We start from the raw sequence: 22,704 nt of genomic DNA, 5'->3' as shown, positions 1-22,704 counted from the left end.
AAGGGAAGGAAAATATTAAAGCAATTCATTAGTGAAATACGGACCTACCAGTCCACGTAATATAGGAAAGTTACATCAGAGCAATGAACTGCAATCAGAACATATCAAAAACCACACATCTATAAATCCCCTTATTTACCACAAAGAAACATCCAAGCTCTCTTTAAAAAACACAAAATCAGTTTTGTTTTTTCCTCCCATGTTTCCCTAAGAAATGTTCTGAAGAGAAACCTTTACCCAACATCCGCACCCTGAACATCCCTTTGACGTCAGCTTCTCACTTGCTAAAGCAGATCAACGTGAGAGCTTGCAGTGATAGACATCAGGGATTTTTCTAGGGACCCCTCACTTCCACCTCCATTCATGCCACACACGCAGGACCCGGCCAGGCCAGCACCTGCATTTATCTGCAGTCAGTGTGCTGTGCGCTGCAGTTATCCCTTGCAATATCAATTGCAATATCAATTAATAATTGGGCAATATCAATTAATAATTTCAAATAAGATCACTGAAGCACGTCAGAACATACACACTCGATTCCAGCTTTAATGCTTGTAGAGTACAAAGGAATAGAGCAAGAGGGAAATGCAACCAATCGACAGATCTTACATCAACCAAAGGCTTTTCCTCTGCATTCAGAAGCCTTGGCAATGAAGACGGGCTGCATCTCTCCCGGTTTCACAGTTACAGAACAGAACTTCTGTTGTCACTTTCTATTACAGTGCACCTTAAGAAAGGACCTACTGCTGGAAAATGCTGGAATATGTTAGAAATGCAAGTTTGTCTTACGGACAGCGATGATGGAAAAAGGCCTCATTTAAGTGCCGTTATACCAATAAAACTGCTTGGAGCAGCAGACGTTTTTTGTAACATAATAGATGCATTTGTACAAGAGGATTTATTAGCATAGTTATCCTGGCAAACAATAACATCTTTTGATGCTACAGAAAAGCTGCTCTGTGCTGGAGCGCGAGGAACGTCAGATGGTGGAAAACTAACTTCATGCTTCTAACCTGTAAACGCGTTCCTGTCCTGACTGCTAACAAGTGTCCAAGCAGGGGAGATCGCAGCCCCTCCAAGGGCTCACGTAGGGAACCTTCTGCTCTGTTCTGATGGAACAGAACGTGTGCACTTCCAGCTTCCAGAGCGCCAGCCTCCTTGGCAGCTCTGAGTAAGCTTTTCTGTGGCAAACCTGCACAGACAGGTTGCGTCCAGATTTCCAGTTTCTAAAGGAGTTTTATGTACATGGACGTACACACACACATGCATAAGCAAAGAGAAATGCAACTTAGTTGACCACTCGAGTCTGTATCCCATTAGAGGAGCAATTGTGATACTTCTGGAGCCCTAGCATTTAATGTCAGTGTTTTGAATAAGGGAATACAAAGTGAGGAGACAATGGACTCTGGGAACATGTTTTGTGAGGCTGTTTTATAGGGATTCAAAAAGGGGAACCGTACAGATGAGGAACAGCTATCTGTCATGGGACTGGTATTACGCTGCATAGAGAGGGACACCAGAAATACCATTTCTTGGTGGCATACATCAGAGCAACGGGAGCATTACGGGTCAGGCAAAGTACACATTTGGGCAACGGATAATTTGAATAATGCAGCTTGTTTTCATGGCAACTCTAATAACTCTTCCATATTTCCCTACGGATTGGGTTTTTTTGGTTTAACAAATCTCCCCACATTTTCAAAAGGTTGCCATTCATAAGAATGCCATTTCACAGCCAAAGAGTTTGACTGCGGCAAACTTGCCTCCCAGCAACGTACCACCCACCCCTCCTACTTCCAGCTGTCTCTTCCTTAGATCTTGCAAGTAAGCAGCACAGTTCTGCTTCCATTTTCAAATGCCAGTTCCCAACCATCGACATCTTCTCGCAGAACTGTTTCTAAGTACCTGTACACTTTGATACCAACAGGCAGTTGGAACCTTCCATTTCTTTAGTAGGAATGTATAATTTATAGATAAGTACGCGTTCGTGCAGTGCCTATTGTAACAAAAATGTTCCTGCTGGACAACATCATAAGAACAGCAGAACTCTTTTATACAGCATCATAGGGTCATAGAAGGTTTAGGATGGAAGGGACCCCAAGGATCACAAAGCTCCAACCCCCCCACTGCATGCAAGGGCCACCAGCCTCCACATTGAATACCAGCCCAGGTTGCCCAGGGTCCCATCCAACCTGGCCTTGAACACCTCCAGCGTGTTCAAGCCTCATCAGCTCAGCCTCACGGAGCATCTCAGTGTTTCAGCCCAAAGTAAAGCTGTCTTCTTCGAGGCTAAGCTCTTTGATGTATGTTTGAGAGGTCTCTCCTTAAAAAATAACCAATTTTAAAGGCATACTGATGACTCATCTTCAGGACTTGGTAATTTTGGTTCTTGCTGGAAAAATGCTTAGCAAATATTGTCAGCAAAATCCTTCCGTTTTCTTTGTGTAAGCATATTCGAAACTTGAAAATAGCCGCGTTAACAATTGCGCCCTCACCAAATATAGCTGTTCCCTATTTTGGATAGGATCCTGAAGGTATTTTCAACCAGAAAATTGGTTTTGGTTGCAACTAAATATTTAAAAAAAAATAAATTAAAATTCAAAGCATTTAGGATTCTATAAACCTCACTACCCGGTTTGGTTGTGTCAGTAGCACCACACAGGGCTCTGACAACAAAACATGGTTATTCTGCTCCCTCAGGCAGCTTCCTAAAAGCACAGTTCACACCAAATACTAAGTACACACCTGAACCTGGCCTTCCAAACCTATACTTTTCATTGAAAGAAAAGGTTGATGCTGCCTAGCTATTACACAAGGGAATTTTCAAACTCAGTGCAGGATAAGCATTACACGCTGTAGCTGATATTGACGACAAAATAGAAGATATTTTAAGAGTCCCACAGGGGGATGCTGTGCCCGGTTTTGTCTCAATATATTCAGCATGGATGTGAGAACAAGGACGATATTTACTGCAATTTATTTGAGATCAAGCTGGAAGGTTCTCAAGTATTTGAGGAGAACAAGGTCAGTTAGAGAAAGCCTGCAACAAGCAGTATACAGTAAACAGGCAAGTGTAAAAAATGTAGACTTAACAAATCAATTGTTTAAACTTCTCCATACCTGGAAACAGAAAAAACAAAACACTAAATTAAAAAGGCTCACAAACTAAGCACACGAGCATCCTGCTCATTCTTACAGCCACTACCAGGCCTGGCACCCACAGAAGATGCAGGAGATAGCATCCATGAGACACACAGAAGCTAAGCACTCAATAGAAAACTTGTTGCCTGATGGAAAATAAGGAGTGAAAAGGTTATGGGAATACTGTTAGTCATCATCACAAAGCAAGTGATGATCAACTCTTCCTTGGTCTTGTGAGGAAAGACAAATAAATCAGAAGCAAAGGAAGTTTATATTGACATTACAGACCACTATTAATTCTTGTATTCCATGGCTGCTTTAACGAGGTGGCAACATTTAGAACACAACAGGACTTGTCAGATTGGATATTTTGAGTCTTTTAGGTACAGAAACTTGTCTATACAGCTCCCAAAGCTTGCTTATGTCCCAAGTTACTTATTTTATAAACCACAGCAAAATGGATCAAGTGTTCTTCACACCCACTCTATTCTTACCCGATATCCTGGGTCACTGGCACATAGAGCATGCTAAGATTCTACTCTTTCTACCATCTTGCACAACCAAAATCAGATAGCACAGCCACTATTACTTCATTAGATAAACAGAGAAGGAACTAAAAGAATAGACAAATTTATGAGGAGCTTGCCCCAACACCTCCTTTGCTACAGCTTGTAACAGGTGAGAGAGTTCACTGTCCTACAGCAAGGACTCAGACCAAATTTGGTACCTTCAGTTCCCTCCCAGTCCTGTACATCTTGTATTCAATGACTAATAGAACACATTCACTGATAAAGGGAAAGGCTTTGCTACGTGATGGATTTTCCAAAGGAAAAAGTAGGATGGAAACTCTGCAGTGACTCAGCTACTCTGCAGGACGTGCTCAGATGCACGCATTCATTCTGCAGTTAGTTCTTACACCTGACTGAAAGGGGAACCAACAGCTTGCAGTTCATTCCAAGCACACGTACACAAAAGCATGATAGAGTGCACAAGGCAGTATATGTTGACATCCTCACTGATCTATGGGAAATGTTTTTGCATGCCCAAAAGTGACACCAAAAAAGAAAAACATCACCAGTCCTGAGACCTCTATGCTGCAGTGAAAGATTGCATTTATAAATAGGCCTTACCCTGTGAAACACTTCAGCACACACACACACACACAACTGCTTGTGCCAGCCAGCAAAGTCAGTACTAATATCCTGCTCAAACTTCCAAATCATCCAGATAATCTGCTCAATAACTCTGCTCATGACAAGTGAAAAATGTACTCATGGCCTATTACGGATTTGGAGAAGTGATGCATGACTCATTTTTAATCTGTAGTTACAAGTTGCTTTGTAGTGCTTCAGTAACAGCTACCAGTTAAACTGTCAGCTTAACTACGTCGTTCAATCGTGTTTGCAGTTGCCTTGTTTACAGTCTGAGTGGCTGGAGGACTTGCTCAGCTAACAGGCTTTACCATAGGGAGGCTGTGTTTTGGTTCAGGTACATTTGAAAACTCCTTCCTGGAAAAACAAACCAAAATAAAACTGTTTCTTTCTCAGTCAGGAGTTACCTCCTGTTACTTCTTCACAACTAGGACAGATTGCTGAAAGCTTTCTAGCCCTACAGCTCTGACTCAGTCAGCTCAAACTGTCTTATAGTCCACCAGGCTTTGACTTCCACATCAAACTCAATACTTTAAGGTAAAGGTCCTGACCAAGACTTGGAAGAAGCAACTCATTCTTAATTCAACACTGATCACACAAAGCCCCGAGGTTAAGACAATAACGATTATACAGAACTACCTACCAGTGGTTACAAAGGAAACATGGACAAGGATCACAGAATGGCCTGGGTTGAAAAGGTCCTCAAAAACCATCCAGTTTCAACCCACCTGCCATAGGCAGGGCTGCCAACAGGCTGAAAGGGAAGGCTGCATTAAGTCATTCATCATTACTTCTTTGAAAAGAAGTAGAACTACTTCTTCATTTGGCAAAAACTAAAGACTACTTAACAAATGCTGCTGCATGAATCATAAGCAATTAATATCAGAAAGGCCTCGTTAATCAATCTTAAACTGTAACTACTGTATTACATGGAATTACATGGAACTGCAGCATTTTAACACTCTTCCTTCAGTCAAAAAACATTCTTGCTTTTTCCCCCCCACCAAGTTTATACCTCCCTGCCCTGCAGTAAATAAATTTATCCCCAGCTCTGACTGCAGAAGGCAGCCTGCTTTGGCATAAGGGATAGTTATGCTTTTATGATCAGCGCCAAACATTCCCAATATCTTTCCTTTTGTCTATAAAAGAAAGATGAGTCTTTCACCCACCGCAAAACCAACCCAGGGATACTGCTGCTCCAGTAACGCGGCAGCAACTGTTCTTCAAGCTTTCAGCATCCCACATTTAAACTGAAAACCTACCAAAACAGCCACAGCTATGATAGCTACCATCAGCTGGAGGAGATGTTGGCTCTTTAGATGAGCACGTGTGAATTGCTGGTGCCGGTACCTACCAGCTCTTGTCAGCAACAGTGGATGGAAACTGGAGAAAGGCAAGGAAAAAACGCATGGCAAACTAACACGTAGCAGGAAATGATCCAAAAGCAAGTCCCAGCTGAATTCCTATTTTATTTATATCCAGTCAGACACCTATCTTCACTTGTATGTGAATGGAGGAAATAGCACTGACAATACATACATAAGAATCAGACATCCTTGGAAGTATCAAATACATGGCATTGGCTATAACAGTCAGAGCAGGGAAAGCTTTATTTGAATTGCTGTGGAGAAGACAAGAGTATTGGTTAAAACTGTACATGGTTTCCAAGTTTCTGCCTAAGGCCCCAATTTTCAATTGATAAAATAGTGCTGTGAATTCCCCGTTTCAAACAGATTGTAGCGATAAATCAAATAATATCCTTCTTTCAAACACTATGTTGACATATAGAGAAATCTTTTAAGAAATTAAATGCTCAGTATAAAGTTCTTAAATACACAGTTGAAGAGGCAATTTTAGAACTTTTTCTGGATTAATCTAAACAAAAAAAAAACAGCTGGTGGTTTGGGCTTTTGGTTTTTATCTGTCTTAAGAACTCAAAGATAAATAACTCCAGTTGAATCCCAGTTCTAGAAATATACTTGACTTCAATTATTCACTCTTTCTCAAAAACAGTTCTGCAATTTGTTAGAATTTCATCTCTTTCCATTAACTGATCACACATCTGTTCAGTCACTGGAACCATCAAAGGGCCCAGCAGACACTGAGATGACCCTGCACAGCCAACACTGGGCACGTAACTCCCGCTGTGCACGAAGGGCCCTAGCTGGGCAAGTGAAAGGTCCTGCCAGTGCAAACTCACAGACAGGCCTTGTTTTAATACACATCTTTCCAAAGAAAGTCTCATTCTTGAAGGTATAAGACTGGCATTTAATAGAGAAACAGAGAATAAGGAAGCTTGCCAACAAGCTACAGAGCCTTTTGCTTGCAAGGCACCAGATATCTATCTAGCCCTGTTATATAATATGCATTAAAGCTGTTTGAGTTTACCTGATTTTTCAGTACCCCCTACACAGGGCTACTTACCCTCTATTTCAGTTCAGTAAGCATAAACAGACCTAGAAGCACCCAGTACAATCAGCATTTATAAAGCTGCAGCTTTCCCAGTTAATTTGCATACAGCTAGATTTAATTACACAATTTGCATTACATGTTTCAGATTTGCATGAATTCTGATTTCCACAACTGATCTCTCTGCTATAAAAAGCGAAACTGGAACTGCTAAGACATGAGCTGAACTTGGGAAGTCTAGAATACGTAACATTTATCTGTATTAAGCACAAAGCAAAACTCTTCAAGGAGTCTGCATTCCCTCTTAGTAGGTAACAGAGTGAAAAAGGTGTCCACTTATCTCAGAGCTTGCATGACAAAGTCACATCCAGCTCTGTGCTTCTCGCAGCCATACAACCTTCACAAAGATAACAATTTAAAGACTTATTCAGCCTCTAGTAACAGCATCACACTATTCACAGATGGATTTTTCTTCTCTAAAGTCTCCGGACACACATACAAAAATGTATACATTTAAATACATTGAACGGCCTGTGTTGCAAAGGCCCACAGTGCTCATCCAGCTCCAACCCCCTGCTGTGTGCAGGTCACCAACCAGCAGCCCAGGCTGCCCAGAGCCACATCCAGCCTGGCCTTGAATGCCTGCAGGGATGGGGCATCCACAGCCTCCTTGGGCAACCTGTTCAGTGCGTCACCACCCTCTGGGGGAAAAACTTCCTCCTCAGATCCAACCTAAACCTTGCCGTCTCAGTTTCAAACCATTCCCATATACATACCTTTTTTAAATATACTACCACAGCAAAATCCTCAATACTGAGGCTGCAAATTAAGAAAGAGCAATGAAAACTGCCGAATAACTCCTAGTACAGCCCACATCATCGTGTGAAATTACTGGATGTAATGAAACTCCAGCAAAGAAACCTGGCTGCCATGGATCAGCCAACAACACAGTTAGGCCTATGTTAGCAGGAGAGGAACAAAAAACAATGACCTGCCGGTAGATCTTTAAGAGAACGGTAAGAAAACGAATTCTCACAGATCAGTGTCTTCCTGCATGCTGACATTTCAAAACAGAAACAAAAACAGCGTACCATCAAATTCTTTATTTGTATTCTCTCACTGTTGTAAAAAGGCAGATTAAGTTACACTGTGATGAATTCAAGTTTATTCCTGGGAGAGCTTGGTATCAGTGTGTACATACCAGAGGTCTGTGCTATCCTGCTGTACAGCACCAGAAGCACAAACAGAAGGATCCAGGCTTGCACTGAAGGCCTGACACGCAAACAAGGAGACAAATACAGACAGGTTCATGACGAAGCATTACTATAGCTTCAACATGGATAGTCATGCTTTATTTCAGGACCAAAACACGCTCCTTCCAGATACGTTATCCAAATGACTCTGAATCACAGTTAAAGGAGAACAACAAGACAGCTGCTAGCACTGTCAGACTGGTTCAAAACACAATGAGCATTAAACACACTGTCCTTTCAGGGTCACAGTACAGCCTACTAAGATTCTATAGTGTTCCATCCTTTTTCAAGGGTAAGACTGTGTCACGGCTGTTGCCTTTTTTAAGCAAGAAAGACCCACACATAAGCAAAAGCCAGTGCTTCTTCAGAAATACTCATCGAGTCTAGAAATGGAGGATGATTCAAAACCACAACTACTCAATTTTCTAAAGGTTGTACAAATCATGTTAGGGGAAAAGGGGAGAAAAACAATCTGAGCTAAAAATAAGTGACAAAGAAACATTATCATTCAGAGAAGGGTACATTAGGTCAGAAGCTGCTGCTTTTTAGCAGCATAAAGTGCTTACAGCTTTCTGCTCAAAAAATTCCAGCCAAACAAAAAGTCACCACCACCAAAGCAGGAGAGTAAATAAGTTGTTTGCTCAGCACGTTCTGTAAGAAAAAATAGTGGCTGAAGCACAAAGCACCCATTTTAGGCAGATTATTTTAAAGCTAAGAAAGCACATCATTACTAACATATTAAGAAATTGCCCATACTATTTCATTGAATTAACCTAGCACATACTGTTGGACTGTTTTTGTTCACGTCTTCCCTCCACCCTCCTCCCGCTCAGCCATTTGTCTTACTGACATTTCTGCTATCCGATTATATCACAGCTGCTAAATTATCATTTCCCATCTCTAACGCCAAGCTGAAAGAAACAACATTCAGTTATTTCACGAATCAGGCTAAATTAAAGAAAAACACCAAAAATATTTAATATGCAGTATATTTTCAATGCAACAGGTTACCTGGTGCTGTGGTTGATGCCCCATCCCTGCAGACTGTCAAGGCTGCATCAGGCCCTGGGCCCTGTTCACTGCAGGGCAGTTGGACCTGATGACCTTCAAAGGTCCCTTCCAACCCTAAGGATTCTATGACTCCATGATTCGATATTATATATATTAATTATATATGTAACCGAGTCCAGTTTAAGAGTATGCAGAGGGAGTGGTGAGATAGAAATTGAGAGTATGATAAAGCCTTTTATAGTTTTGTGTTTTGTTTTTAATGGCAATGTTAGTTGCTTATCAAATGCTCAGAACTCTTCAAGAGTGGATGTTGACTCCAGCTGTCACTATTTAGTTGGGTAATCGCAGGTCCCAGCACAAACAAAAGGTGATGTTCTACACCAACACTGCACACTGACACACACAATCCGAGCTGACATATCAGACGTGCCTAGAACAAATTAATTGAGAACAAGTTATGCAGCTTTAATTCAGAGCTCCAGCAGTTATGAACAGACACAATGGTTATGGTCACGACTGCATTTAAACTGTGTTTTCAGGTTCGGTCTGCTAGAATTAAGATATCAATTAAAACACCTGGGGAGAAGCAGAAAATGCAGAACATGATTAGCATACCAGCTTATGCTTTAATTAATGTTCGGTTAAAATAGACACAGGTTTTCACTTAAGCAGGACAGCTCACTTCCATCCTTAATCTTTTACTTAGCTATCAGATAACACATTCAAGTAGCTTGTCACAATGTGGAAGCAGAGCGCTTCAGGAATCTCATTTTGAATGATGTACCTCAAAACACATCAATACAAAAAACATCCAAATGTAGGATGCAGCCAAGAAGTTGCACCCAACTCAAAGCAGGAACGCGTGCACTGTAACCTTCCTTAGAGGAATTCATTTATAAAAAACAAATGTCACAACTTAACTACGAAACCCACATCAACTCAGAACTTTTCTCTTGAAAGTATGACACCAGTAGAGCAGAAACATGAGACACACATACCATGGATAAACGCTATACCTCAGTTAATTCTGTTTATGGTAAAAACTGCTGTCCAGATTAATCTCTCTAGTATTTCCCTGTAAAAACATCCTCCATTATTTATTTTGCTATCTGAGTATAAATATTATTTTTTTAATTAGTTATGGGAAAGTTCCTTCATCAGTTTGTAAAGAGACTCAGCAATGTGTTTCCTCTATGTAGAGGTGTGCTCAGCGGTTCCACGTGTTAACTGAAGTCTTCCATCTCCTTCTGCCCCTTCTTAAGTAGCAATAGGGCACTCAACAGAAAAAGAGAATCACAGCATGGCCTGTGTTGCAAAGGCCCACAGTGCTCATCCAGTTCCAAACCCCTGCTGTGTGCAGGTCACCAACCAGCAGCCCAGGCTGCCCAGAGCCACATCCAGCCTGGCCTTGAATGCCTGCAGGGATGGGGCATCCACAGCCTCCTTGGGCAACCTGTTCAGTGCGTCACCACCCTCGGGGGGAAAAGTCCTATCGCCTCAGCAGCAGAGAGATCTGCTGTGGTTTCTCTCTATGGACTGTCCTTTCTCCATTCTTTCCTACCAATGAAAGGAAAACCAGCTCTGCTCTAGTTTTGTATCTCATGGCACACTTGCTTGATATATTTGATGAGGCAGATGGAGACAGAAAAACACTACTTGATAAATAAGTTCCAATCACATATGTTGCCAATGCAACTTTAGTAAAGAGCAGAAGTCTCTTTTTGACCCATGACTGCAGAGAAGGGTTTCAGCTCTGTACGCTTAACCGGTAATTTTTGAACAATGCAATCTCAGCAAAATTCAGAGTTCAAATATGGTAAACAAGTATGGGACAGAACAGAGAAATTCTTTGCAATCCCAAATTATAGTTTGGTTAACCAGAATGCTCCCTAAGCCAGGTCATCGCTGCTTTCTTCCACCATCATTCCAAATGAACTACCCAAAGTCAGATGATTGCACTGATCAGCTTCAAAGCGAGAAGGACATGACTAAAGTCATAAGTTTATGGTCGTAACAGGATCAAGCAAGTACTATCATAGCTCATTATAGTAAGATAAAGTGTTAATACTCAACCCAAGCACACGCTCATTAGGTGTTGCATGCTATATAAAGTCCAGGCTGTTTTATTAAAAGTAGTCATCCATACCATCTACTCAGCATAACTTCTTAGCTGCTGTAATCATTTATTTGTTTCAAGTGGAATCAGGCACTGCATGTGCTCTGCACTCCAAGACACCTAAGACACATGAAAGCCAACACTCTAAAATCTCTCCTTATCCTGAGGGAGCACTGAGCCCAACATAAAGGAACCTGCTGAGGAACCTGGCATGAGGGGAACAGTAGCTCTCCTACTTACCTTTGTATCTGGCTCACTAGGGTCAGTCAGCTCAGACATCACACACTACAAAGTAATCAAGGCCAATGTTTAACAACTGCAAACTAGACTTATTAGAGCAAAGTCCATTATCTCCAAGAGACCTATAAAAACCATTCGTGCTTTGTAGATTAACAATCTAGCATCTCACTAGAAATTTAACAAAAGCCAAGCAGCTTCAACAGAAGCTAGAAAGCAGAGAAAGTATTTATAAAGTTTTCTTTAATATAAAGCAATAGAATACTCAAGAGGAAAACGTCTTACAAACTGCATAAAATCCACACTGAAGGGTTTTTTTTTTGTAATTAGTGCGTAGATTGAACGAAGTTTTTAGACTAGAATTATTCTGATCCTTAAAGCTGGGCAAACAAAACTAGCTGGCAAAGCACACCTGTTTGCATGACATTTCTTTCATATTATATATGGTAAGCATTTCCCTCAGCACTGAGAAGTAACCTCCGTGTACTTTCTAACTGACAGAAAAGCAGTCTTCTAGCTTTTACATAAGAAATGCCATTTCTAACAAGACTTGCATCTTTGTGGTTGAAACTACAAATGTTGAAGCGATGTAGAATTTCTGAACCATGCAAAGCCGAGCACTGATCCACCTGCAGGATGAAGCTGAAAGGTGTAGAAAACTGAAATGTGTTCTGAAGGTGTAATGCGATGGAAGGCACAGCAATGACAGCAGAGTTGCAACAGCCATGGGCATAGAAATAAAGGAAAGAAGCTGCTTACCTATAGAAGGCCTCAGGTACGCAGGGATCTCCAGAGAGATCTCATTGCATCCAGTGTCAGCCCTTAGATGAGGTCTGGAAGGCGTGGATCCTGGCTCCAGCCCTTCCGGTCAATCAGTGCATTGCATTGCATGTACCTGTGCTCTTCTGAATTGGCCCTACCTTCCCACCAGGTGCTCAATCACTGGTGCAAGCTGTGACTTAATATTTCCACTACAGAAGGTTAGTTTTAAATACGTGTTTGCCACTGCATTTTTTTTTACTCTCACTTAAAAATATTCCATTGATAAGAAGCCAATCTTGAGCAGAGCTTCTATTCCCTCTGTGTAAGAGATTTCAAGATAAATAAACAGACTGAATCAAGAAAAACAGCTTTGAAATAACTTCAGCTCACAATGATTCGTGTACTAGACATGCTGAAAAGGTCTTTGAAAAATTATCAACACTTTCCTGCTGTAAGTTCTGTGGTAGCACAGCAGTGTGCCTTAAAGCAAACAGAGCATAAGGCAGAACTCTAGGCAGCATTACATACCTTGAAATCATTATCAGATCAAATAGCATATAACTGCGAGGTCTTAACAATGAAAAGCAAAATATACCCATGTGAAAGGGTAGGGCTTTATAAACTGACATGCGTCTGTGCAGCCTGTGACAGTCTGACACTACAATGAGGAGCATTCAGCATACTGAGTACTATCCCCAGCTGTACTTCACATGAGACATTATTATGGAGAACAGATTTTTTTCTTGACTATCACAAAAATTAAATCATAGAATGGCCTGTGTTGCAAAGGCCCACAGTGCTCATCCAGCTCCATCCCCTGCTGTGTGCAGGTCACCAACCAGCAGCCCAGGCTGCCCAGAGCCACATCCAGCCTGGCCTTGAATGCCTGCAGGGATGGGGCATCCACAGCCTCCTTGGGCAACCTGTTCAGTGCGTCACCACCCTCTGGGGGAAAAACTTCCTCCTCAGATCCAACCTCAACCTCCCCTGTCTCAGTCCCATCTTGTATGCGAGCAAATATTTAAAATACTCTTAATGGAAAACCAGAATTGTTTTATTAGTGCTCATATATGTATGTATACTTATGATGAAATACTGCTCTGTGCATCTTAAGACAACTTCTGTCAGTATTTCTTTCACAGTTTCATTTCAAGGCTCCTATACATTTCCTGCTTTATGATCTTATCATAAAAACATAATTCCTCCAAAATATTCACTTAATTCCATAATGTTTTGGTTCAAGAAACAGGTGTAGCATTTGTGGCATACACTGCATATGAATAACCCCCTCACCTTAAATGGAATTACTCACAAACTTACATATCACATAAAAATTTTGGGGTAGCAAATCTGGACTGATGGTTTCAGTGCAGTCAGCAACTATCAAACACCATTCATAGTTTGAACTAGATGATCTTAAAGGTCCCTTCCAACCTAAACCCTGCTACGATTCCATGGTTAGAACCCTATCGAGACTCACTTTGCACAAATTCATCTTCTCATTGTATACACTTTTAGTTGAGAACGGCAGGACAAGTTGAAGGTACTCTTTGTATTACTCCATATAGACTGCCTGAACTAGATCTCACTCAACTCCCAGAGACAAACTGTGCAGCTACAATCCCTCTTTTCTTTAAGAAAGATGTCACCTTTTCTGTACTGCAATCCTCCAGCCTTTATGTCTCCCAGGATCCCAGGATGTCAGCGTGGATCGGTTATAAATTGCCTACATGGGACAATCTGTAACTTCCTAAATTATGTACTTTATAAAAGAAAAAATGTCAGCTTCTGTCAGAGCCTGGAAAGTTCTTTTTGAGTAGCAACTTCATTTCGTGCTGCAGGCCAAAAGAAACAGATGGCGTTTTTCCTCCACATGGTTCATCCCTGACACTTTATCACTTCAAGATTCCCTTTTTGTTCCCCACCCAGCAAAACAATGAGAATGTATTTTTTCAACGCGTTCATTACATTCGAGGAATCTCTTCAGTTGCTACTGTTGTAATGAAACTGTGAAAGCTGTTACCCTGCAGCACAGAAGGACTGTTTGTACAGCTCTCGCAGTATAACTTCACCAGCACTGAAGTAAAAGGAAAACGTCTATTCCTTCCACTTATATGGCCAACAATAACTTCTGCGCTCTGACAGAACCGTGTGTATGCTGGCAGGGAGGGCAGCTGGCAGCTTCAAAATACTTTATCAGGAAGCACACAATGAAATAAGAGGCAGGTTTCCCAGATACTGACCCAAAGAGATGCTCGGGCTTCTTTGACCCCATGCTTTATAGACGTTGTTTTGCTTTTAAACATGATTACAACTGTTTTCTCCACCCACCCACCCACCAAACAAAAATCCAGTGTAAATGACTATTATAGATGAGAACAATAACAGCGTTAATGGAGAGAACTTACATTTTCCATCTGAGAAGGAACTCGGCGCAGACAGAAAGCCACTAGGTTTGTAACAGGGTTTCCACCTACTTCAGAAGACTCAAGACATGGGGAATTGTTTGTTATCTACATTAAACTAAGTAATCCTCCAATGAAACGTATCCTGTACTCCACCTACAGCAGTCTGACGGTCTCTTAAGGACATTTAACTGAAACCAATTTGCTTTTGGACATGCAACTCTGTAGAATCTAGTAGAGACAAGTAATTCCTTTCATATATACTGCCCACATAGCCTCTGAAACTTGGAAATGCTACATGACAGTGAAGGCAACTCTACAACACACAACAGAATATCCACTCTGCTAAAAGCAGCACCAAGGAGCTGCAGGAGGCAGCCAGGAACAGGTTGGGTGAGAGCAGAGAGGGAAAAGGGATCTGGATCTGGGGCAGATTTACCACTTTGCTCACACGAAATGGTCACGTCCATAAGTGACCAAAACAAACATAAAAGGTGTTTCCAAACGTAGCCTAAAGGGACCTGAAACACCATTTAATTCCCGAGCAAACTCCTCCACAACTACAAAGAAGTGAACAAGAGGAGAACGTGCAGTTTGATGCAGCAATAGAAAGATGTCAAGTATTTCCCTTACAACAAAAAGACAAATGTAGTTTTTATGGAGGCAAATCTAGGGAGTCTTGAGATCCTTCTGACTTCCATAGAGATGAGGAAGGCAACTGACAGAAAAAGGATATCTATATAGATATCTATATATTTATAAATGTACAATAAAAAATGCTTTAACAGTCCTCCTACACCGATACACAGCTCTAACACCATGGAAAGGAGAAGGACAAGAACGGAGCATTTAGGTTAAACTAACTGAAAACCTGAATTTGTATATGATATTTCAAGAGCACATCCACAGAAATGAAGATATGTTCAACTATTACTGACCTGAAGTACAACAATCAAAAAGAATGGCATCATAAAAACCATCAGCAAGAGCCCATCGTTTGAATAAAGATTTCCCTATATTTAAAACGTAGCTACCCATCTATAGATGAGAAGATAGATTCACTATTTTAATGTAATACAGCTTATTAAAAGGAATTGAAAAATATGAAGCTGCATAGTAAAAAGAAGCTTCCAAATATTGAGTGTTTTCAATGATCTTGCCAAAGCAAAGATCAGCAGCCCCAAATTAATTCCTTTTTAAGTCTTTCCTACTTTATCTCATCATCTCTTAAACATCCTGAACAGTCTTCCAGACCTAAAACCTCACCAGGATCTTTTGAAAACATGGATTTACGTTTTGGTATTCCCAGACTAGCTTTCTTCATTTCATTTTCAACTTTGATAGATGCACATGGAAGAAAATCCTTTGAAATACTTTTGCAAGATTTCATACAGCAACACTCCCTTTTTATGTGCAGCTGACCTCAGCAATTGGCAAGCGTGCATCCCTTCCCCCTCAACAAGTAACATTCAGAATCATATATATTGGAAATAATATAAATGCACAAGTTAGACACAAGCCACTACAGCCTCGTTTACTATCTGCATCCTGAGAGGTTAACGCATCTTTTAGCTCTAAGCTGAATAACTCTTTCAAGTGCCTGGGTAAATCAACAGTACAAATCCACATGGGACAAACTCATTAGTTTTCCAAGCCCCCCATCTCAACAGCACAAAGTCTTGGACATACATGAAAAGGGGAAAAAAAGGGAGGTCACATTCCTGACAAATATGTTGCTCTTCACCAAATGAAGTTTTGCAGGCAGCCCAGCATAACAGGTTACCAGCGAGGATAAAGGCTTCCACAGAATGAAGCCTTCTGATTATGGAAGTACCTCTGAGACTGACACAGCCCACCTGCCCAGTGATCATCCGCCATCGCAGTTTTAGAAGTGAACCATAAGATCACACAATATCACAGCTTGGAAGTCTAATTACATAGGTTCCCAAGAGTCCACTCAATGTACAACAAATAATAACTTATGTTTGTAATGTTGGTCACAACTTTACTTTGTATCAGACCAAACCCAATTATTTACAGTTGCTTCGCATCTTAATTTCATGCAAAACACATTGATGTCAGCCTAGTTTTCTGTATTAGTACTGAAGGATGTTAATACAAAACATCGATTTAAATAAGCATATATGACAATAGGAACCAGCTTTCTTGATGAAGGTCTGAGCAAGAGGTCTCTAATGACTTCTTAAAGTAACACTAATAATGCATTAATTTAGTCAGCAGAATTTTTCTCTCCATTCAATGAGGATGTGATTGTTATTTATCTTTGAACATCCTCCAAATCAAAAGTAAAATCCATTCAAAAATAATCCAGAACCGTCACTCAGTTCCAGAACCAATACTTTACTTGCTCTTCTTTCCCCTCATCCCCATCACCTTAAACACACATTCTAGGCAGCTAGCTAGAAGAAATACCCGAACAGCAGATACTACCAGTGGTATGGCTGGTTACTTACATCATACTTTGCAACTCAGGTGTAAAACTTGTGGATTTTCCCATCCCTCTTCCACTGCTTGAAGAAGCAGCCGTTGACATCGGGCTAGCCACAGTGCTGCTCATCTGAGTAAACAAAGAAATATCAGCAATTACAAATACATTTCATTTCAGAGGAGCCCGTATGAAAGAATGGTAGCAACTGCATCCCTCACAAAATTCATGTTGTTGAAATTTCAGGTCTGCTTCTGCATCCAGAACTTTATTTTCAGTCAACACTCAAAGAAATCCATTCAGAAAACCAGCTGGAAAAGCCCATTTCACTAATTGAACAGGCAAGAGAAATTTGTAATATCTGTAAAATAATTTCACCCTGAAGGCTGCTCTGTACATTGCACACTAGATATTCAAGTGGGAAGAAAAGCCATGAAGGGTGGACATGAGCATAAGGCTCTGTATGCAAAAAGAATCCTATCTGAGCTGACAGGAGAGAGATATTTACTGTAATTACTGTAAGCATAAGAAACATGGGCTATTTTTTCAACTTATCTTCTCAGGAACTCACTCAGAAGGGCTCTAAAAGCACCAAAGAAAATGTATTAAAATAAATAACTGTTATTCTGGAATATATTATATTCATATACACTGATGCCTTGCTACTTAAGACACACTCCTCAATTGCCATGGTATTGCAGGCACTGATAAATCAGTCCCTGCTTGCCTCTAGTGAGGCCAACACAAGAGTGAAACAGAATTAGAAACAAAGAGATAAAACTTCATGAGCATTGAAATCATAAATTCCTTTTTGAAACACGTACTAGAATCAGAAAATCACTTAGGTTAGAAAAGACCTTCAAGAGCCCATCGCTGTAGCACATCCCCAAGCACCACAGCCACATGTCCTAAACACCACCAAGGATGGGGAATGCACCACCTCCCTAGGCAGCCTGTTCTGCTGCTTAACCACCATCAGCATGCAGTAATTCACCAGATATCCAAACTAAACTTCCCTGGTGCAACTAGAGGCCATTTGGATGCCCCATCCCTGCAGGCATTCAAGGCCAGGCTGGATGTGGCTCTGGGCAGCCTGGGCTGCTGGTTGGTGACCTGCACACAGCAGGGGGTTGGAGCTGGATGAGCACTGTGGGCCTTTACAACCCAGGCTGTTCTGTGACTCTATGATTTCCTCACATCCTACCACTTGTGATGAGAGGAAAAGAGGGTAGCACGAGGGGAGCTGTACAGTTAGGTGGTCTCTCCTTCAAACTGAGCCTCACTTCCCTCAGCCATTCCACCTCTGTCCTGTATTGTAGTCCTACTCTGGTTCCAAAGAGAAATGCACATCATGATAAAGCCTAGATGACTGAAGGCACTATCTTTACACAAACACTTTATAGCTTTGCTGTACAAGTTCCTTATTAAAAACCCCCTCCAAATCAAACCCAGTTCTACTCTTACTCTACAAAGTAAATCTAGCAGATGTACTTTTTCCTTTTTAATAAAATGCAAGTCAAATGCCTATAAGTAATTGGATTTAGTAAATATATATATACATACATACATACATATATATCTTTAATTACTCAAAGTCTGAGAAATCAAAGTTTATTCATGGAAAATTCTATAAACATAGAATAGGGAGTTTCATTTTTCCCCTTTGATATTATTGTTAAACACAGAAGTGCACCCATCATGCAAGTCCTCAGGTAAACAGAGCACATTTCCAGGACATCTTCCCTCTTCTATCCAGCCTGCTGCCTACTGACATCAGCTCACTCGTCCTGCTCAGCCCTTGCACTGTTAGTAGTAGCAGTAGTATTGATGATGACAAACAGATGTTAACTTGCTTTGCTGTGAGACTTCTAAAGAGATCTTAACTTTAAAGTGGAAAAAGATAAACTTACTTTCTAAAAACATAACCTGAAAGTAAGTTACCATATTAAATGCCACTGCACTGTAGAACACTGAAATCCATCACAAACAGGAGGCTCTGAGCAAAGAATGCTTGTAAGGCTGAATATGCATAATATACATTCAGAAAGTAACAACAGAATTAGCATTTTGAAACACTAATGATACGACAGCTTATGGAGGGGCAACATCATGCAGTCAGAGATAGGCTTGTGTTTTTTTATGACTGCTTTCAAGTAGATCTGAACAGACTTCTATCTTCAAGCAGATTCTAATTTAGGTCCCCCATCCTGCAAGCACTTATGCACATGTGTAACTTTAATCACATGTTTACTCCCACTGAAGTCTGATTTCAATCACGAGTACTTACACATCAGGCTTAAGTGTTGGCAGGATCCGGCCATAATCAGCAGTTACCAAAGAGTCACAGAAACTAAACAATCAAATTAGTGACATAAAAAAATAAAACCTTTTAAGTGCATCTGTCACGTGAAGGAAGCTGACAGAGGGTTTCTAGGAAAGCTGTATACTCATACAGAAGGGACTAAGGAGGAAGCTGCAGTGATACCCACATAGCAGAAATTTATCTGTATTTTACATTTTGTTATTTGACTGAGGCAAACTGTGTTCATTTTAGTAACTATACATTTATATTCCACACCACACTACCGGTACTGCTCAATAAAAGTTAACACAGACAATCATAGAAGCACCAAGGTTGGAAAAGACCTCCAAGATCATCCAGTTCAGCCACCCACCTACCACCAATAGCTCCCAAAGCCAATAGGACTACAAATTATCCTCAAGCTTTACTGAAGACCATGGAAACTCTTACTCATAAATGTTAGACATCCAAACTGCTCTGCCTGACAGCCTTCCATAAAGCACACACTTTACAGAGGATTTCATCTGTGTTCCCATTCACTGCAATCCCCAGAGCACCCATCAATTTCTTTGGATCACTGAATCTGAGAATGTCCTGTGTTGCAAAGGCCCACAGTGCTCACCCAGCTCCAAACAGCTCAAAGACTGAGCGTCCCCCTGCTGTGTGCAGGGTCACCAACCAGCAGCCCAGGCTGCCCAGAGCCACATCCAGCCTGGCCTTGAATGCCTGCAGGGATGGGGCATCCACAGCCTCCTTGGGCAACCTGTTAACCTGATCTACACATATGATCCAGGCTTCAGGCCTGTAAACACCCTCAGAATGCCAGCCATATTGTTTCTTTGAGGGTTTTGTTTTGTTCATTTGGAAGCATTATCCCATTACTCGAAAAATAAGATAAAAAATGTATATAATGCTCATGCAATTAATCCTTCTAGTCTTTACCAATGAGCTCTCACGTTGGGGGGGAAGATAAGTCTTGACATATTCAATATGCGAGCACTGGAACAGGTTGCCTGAGGAGGCTGTGGATGCCCCATCCCTGCAGGCATTCAAGGCCAGGCTGGATGTGGCTCTGGGCAGCCTGGGCTGCTGGTTGGTGACCCTGCACACAGCAGGGGGTTGGAGCTGGGTGAGCACTGTGGGCCTGTGCAACACAGGCCATTCTATGATTCTATGAAGTAGGTGAACAACTCGGTTAACATTTCCAATAAGTAGGAAAAAAACCCACCTTGAAATATACCATTTGTATGTGCCTTAAACTTTAAAAAACTGAGCAACAGATAAACTCAAGATTTTTACTTAAGCTTGAATTATTATTCTTTAAACTAACAGGATCGTTTAAAGCATATGGCTGTTTTGTTTGAACATCTACAATAGACGTTTTGCTTTATCCAAGGGGTATTATTCTGGTCATTTAGGAGGCATTCTTACCTCCCCTACAATATGGGGCAGTTCTGCTGTTGCTGGGTCAGTAGAACAGCTGTGATTTGCAACTGTCCTATTTTAGATTAAATACCTTTCAAGGTTCCTGTCCTCCAAATGGATGAGAACGGCCTCATTCAAAAACCTCAGGGCTGTACATCTGTGCAAGTATCGGTTAGGGAGCTGAAAGCTTATCAGCTACTGCTTCACCAACAACTCTGCTCTTCTCACTGCAACCAGACGATTTAACTTTCAAATCAAGCAGGTGTACAGCATTTTCTTGACATAAAAAACCAACAGCTTGTCAGGCTTTGTCAGCCCCTTCACAATAATTACTTCCACAGCCCACGTTTTGTTTGATGGTTTAGATAATTAACTTCTTTACACATCAAAGTCCCATCATCCGCATGTTCTATTTCCTTTCTTCCGGACATTAAAATAATAATAATAATAATTCAAAAGCAGAAGCGTTCTCAAATCAATTTTCTTCAATAAGTACAGCTAACATGGGACTGAAAAGCCCACTGTAATCTTCAGTGGGTCAATATACTGTATTTGTTTTAGCTCCAAACCGAAATGCAGCTGTTTGCCATATTCTATAAAACGAATTCAGATGTTCAGATTAGGTCACAGATTACTTCAACATGCCATATTTTAATCAGGAACTCTAGCAAAAAGAAGATAGCTTCTGATGAGCGCTGGCTACAAGCAGCAATTAGGAGGTCCTACCCAAATACACCCAGCTTTCACAGATTCTTTTCCCATAAGGAGAATCTTGCAATATTGACAATAAGAAGAAGAATATACTTCTTAATATAAATATTTTAAAACATCTATTGTGACATCCATATCTTTTAGATAAAATAGTCACAATAGAAAACAGTGTTTGTTCTATACAAAACAGCAGAGACAAGTTCTTGGCTGAGGGAAACGAATTCTAAGTTGTTTCTTGACAAACATAGGCCCAGCTCTCTCGCTGAGGTAAAATACCACAGGTCCAACAAGTGGACTCTTCCATTAAATGCATTACCGTAGAACTTACAATCACGTCATTTATCAAACAGGCAACCACTATGGGTACTGAACCAGTTCTCTTTTCTCATTCTTTATGAATATATTTTGCATGTAACCTGAAATCATGCAAAAAATGCAAAGACTGATATTTTTATCTACAGAAACCAAACCAAAACAAAACAAAAGCAGGAACTAAATGCCAAGATGACTATTAGTTAGCACAAAATCAAAAGTAATGGCTTTGTATTCACATCCCTTACTTCAGAAAATCAATGGCCTGTGTTGCAAAGGCCCACAGTGCTCATCCAGCTCCAACCCCCTGCTGTGTGCAGGTCACCAACCAGCAGCCCAGGCTGCCCAGAGCCACATCCAGCCTGGCCTTGAATGCCTGCAGGGATGGGGCATCCACAGCCTCCTTGGGCAACTAGTTAATTTTTTTGTTACCATGGAGTATCCTGCTGCAGGCACAGGTTCACCAGCACGTAAGAGTATACGATATAGTCTTCTAGGACTGGAGGTGTACGATCTGAATTGACTACAGTAAATCAGATTTTGGTTGGTGCATTCCCGTATAAAGAAAAAAAAAGCACCTGTAAACTCCACTGAACACGTGCAAGGCTGGCCTTCTAAACATAGGAGCAGAATTGAAAAGACAACCACATACATTGTACATACACTACTGCACTGATTTTGTCTTTACAACTGTAGTGCTCCACACACAGAGACAGAAAGTAATCCTAGATGTCCATTCCCACACCTGGTAAGACAGTATCTTTGTACACAGAAGACCTCAAAGGAAAGCCATGAGCGAGCACAACTCTCTCACTGACTTAGCAGGGAAAGAAAAGTCACTAACCAGCTACAGATTAAAGCACAACTTCCTGATCCAGTTATGCATAATGATGTCTGTACTTTACATGAAATGGCTCAGAATGTTCTCATATTTTAAGCTATTATTTGTCCATCCGTGAGTTAGACATGACAGTTATTTAAGCCTCTTCAGAAATAGACCACAGAACGGTCTGGACTACTGAA

General features: G+C 41.0%; 2 protein-coding genes across 2 annotated transcripts in view; one reads left to right on the top strand and one right to left on the bottom strand.

Annotated features, from left to right (window-relative positions):
* RUNX2 (RUNX family transcription factor 2) overlaps positions 1–22,704 on the top strand; it is a 201,910-nt gene that overhangs the window by 11,033 nt on the left and 168,173 nt on the right. The window lies entirely within an intron of this gene.
* Positions 1–22,704, bottom strand: part of SUPT3H (SPT3 homolog, SAGA and STAGA complex component) — a 242,743-nt gene that overhangs the window by 216,402 nt on the left and 3,637 nt on the right. The window contains exon 2 of the mRNA XM_072332924.1: positions 16,960–17,063. Coding sequence (XP_072189025.1) covers positions 16,960–17,063 — 104 coding nt within the window. The remainder of the gene's footprint in view (positions 1–16,959; positions 17,064–22,704) is intronic.

This window comes from Excalfactoria chinensis, chromosome 3 (assembly GCF_039878825.1).
Source record: "Excalfactoria chinensis isolate bCotChi1 chromosome 3, bCotChi1.hap2, whole genome shotgun sequence".
In the NCBI taxonomy this organism is placed as follows: Eukaryota; Metazoa; Chordata; class Aves; order Galliformes; family Phasianidae; genus Excalfactoria; species Excalfactoria chinensis.
This window is presented reverse-complemented; position numbering and strand designations above follow the sequence as displayed.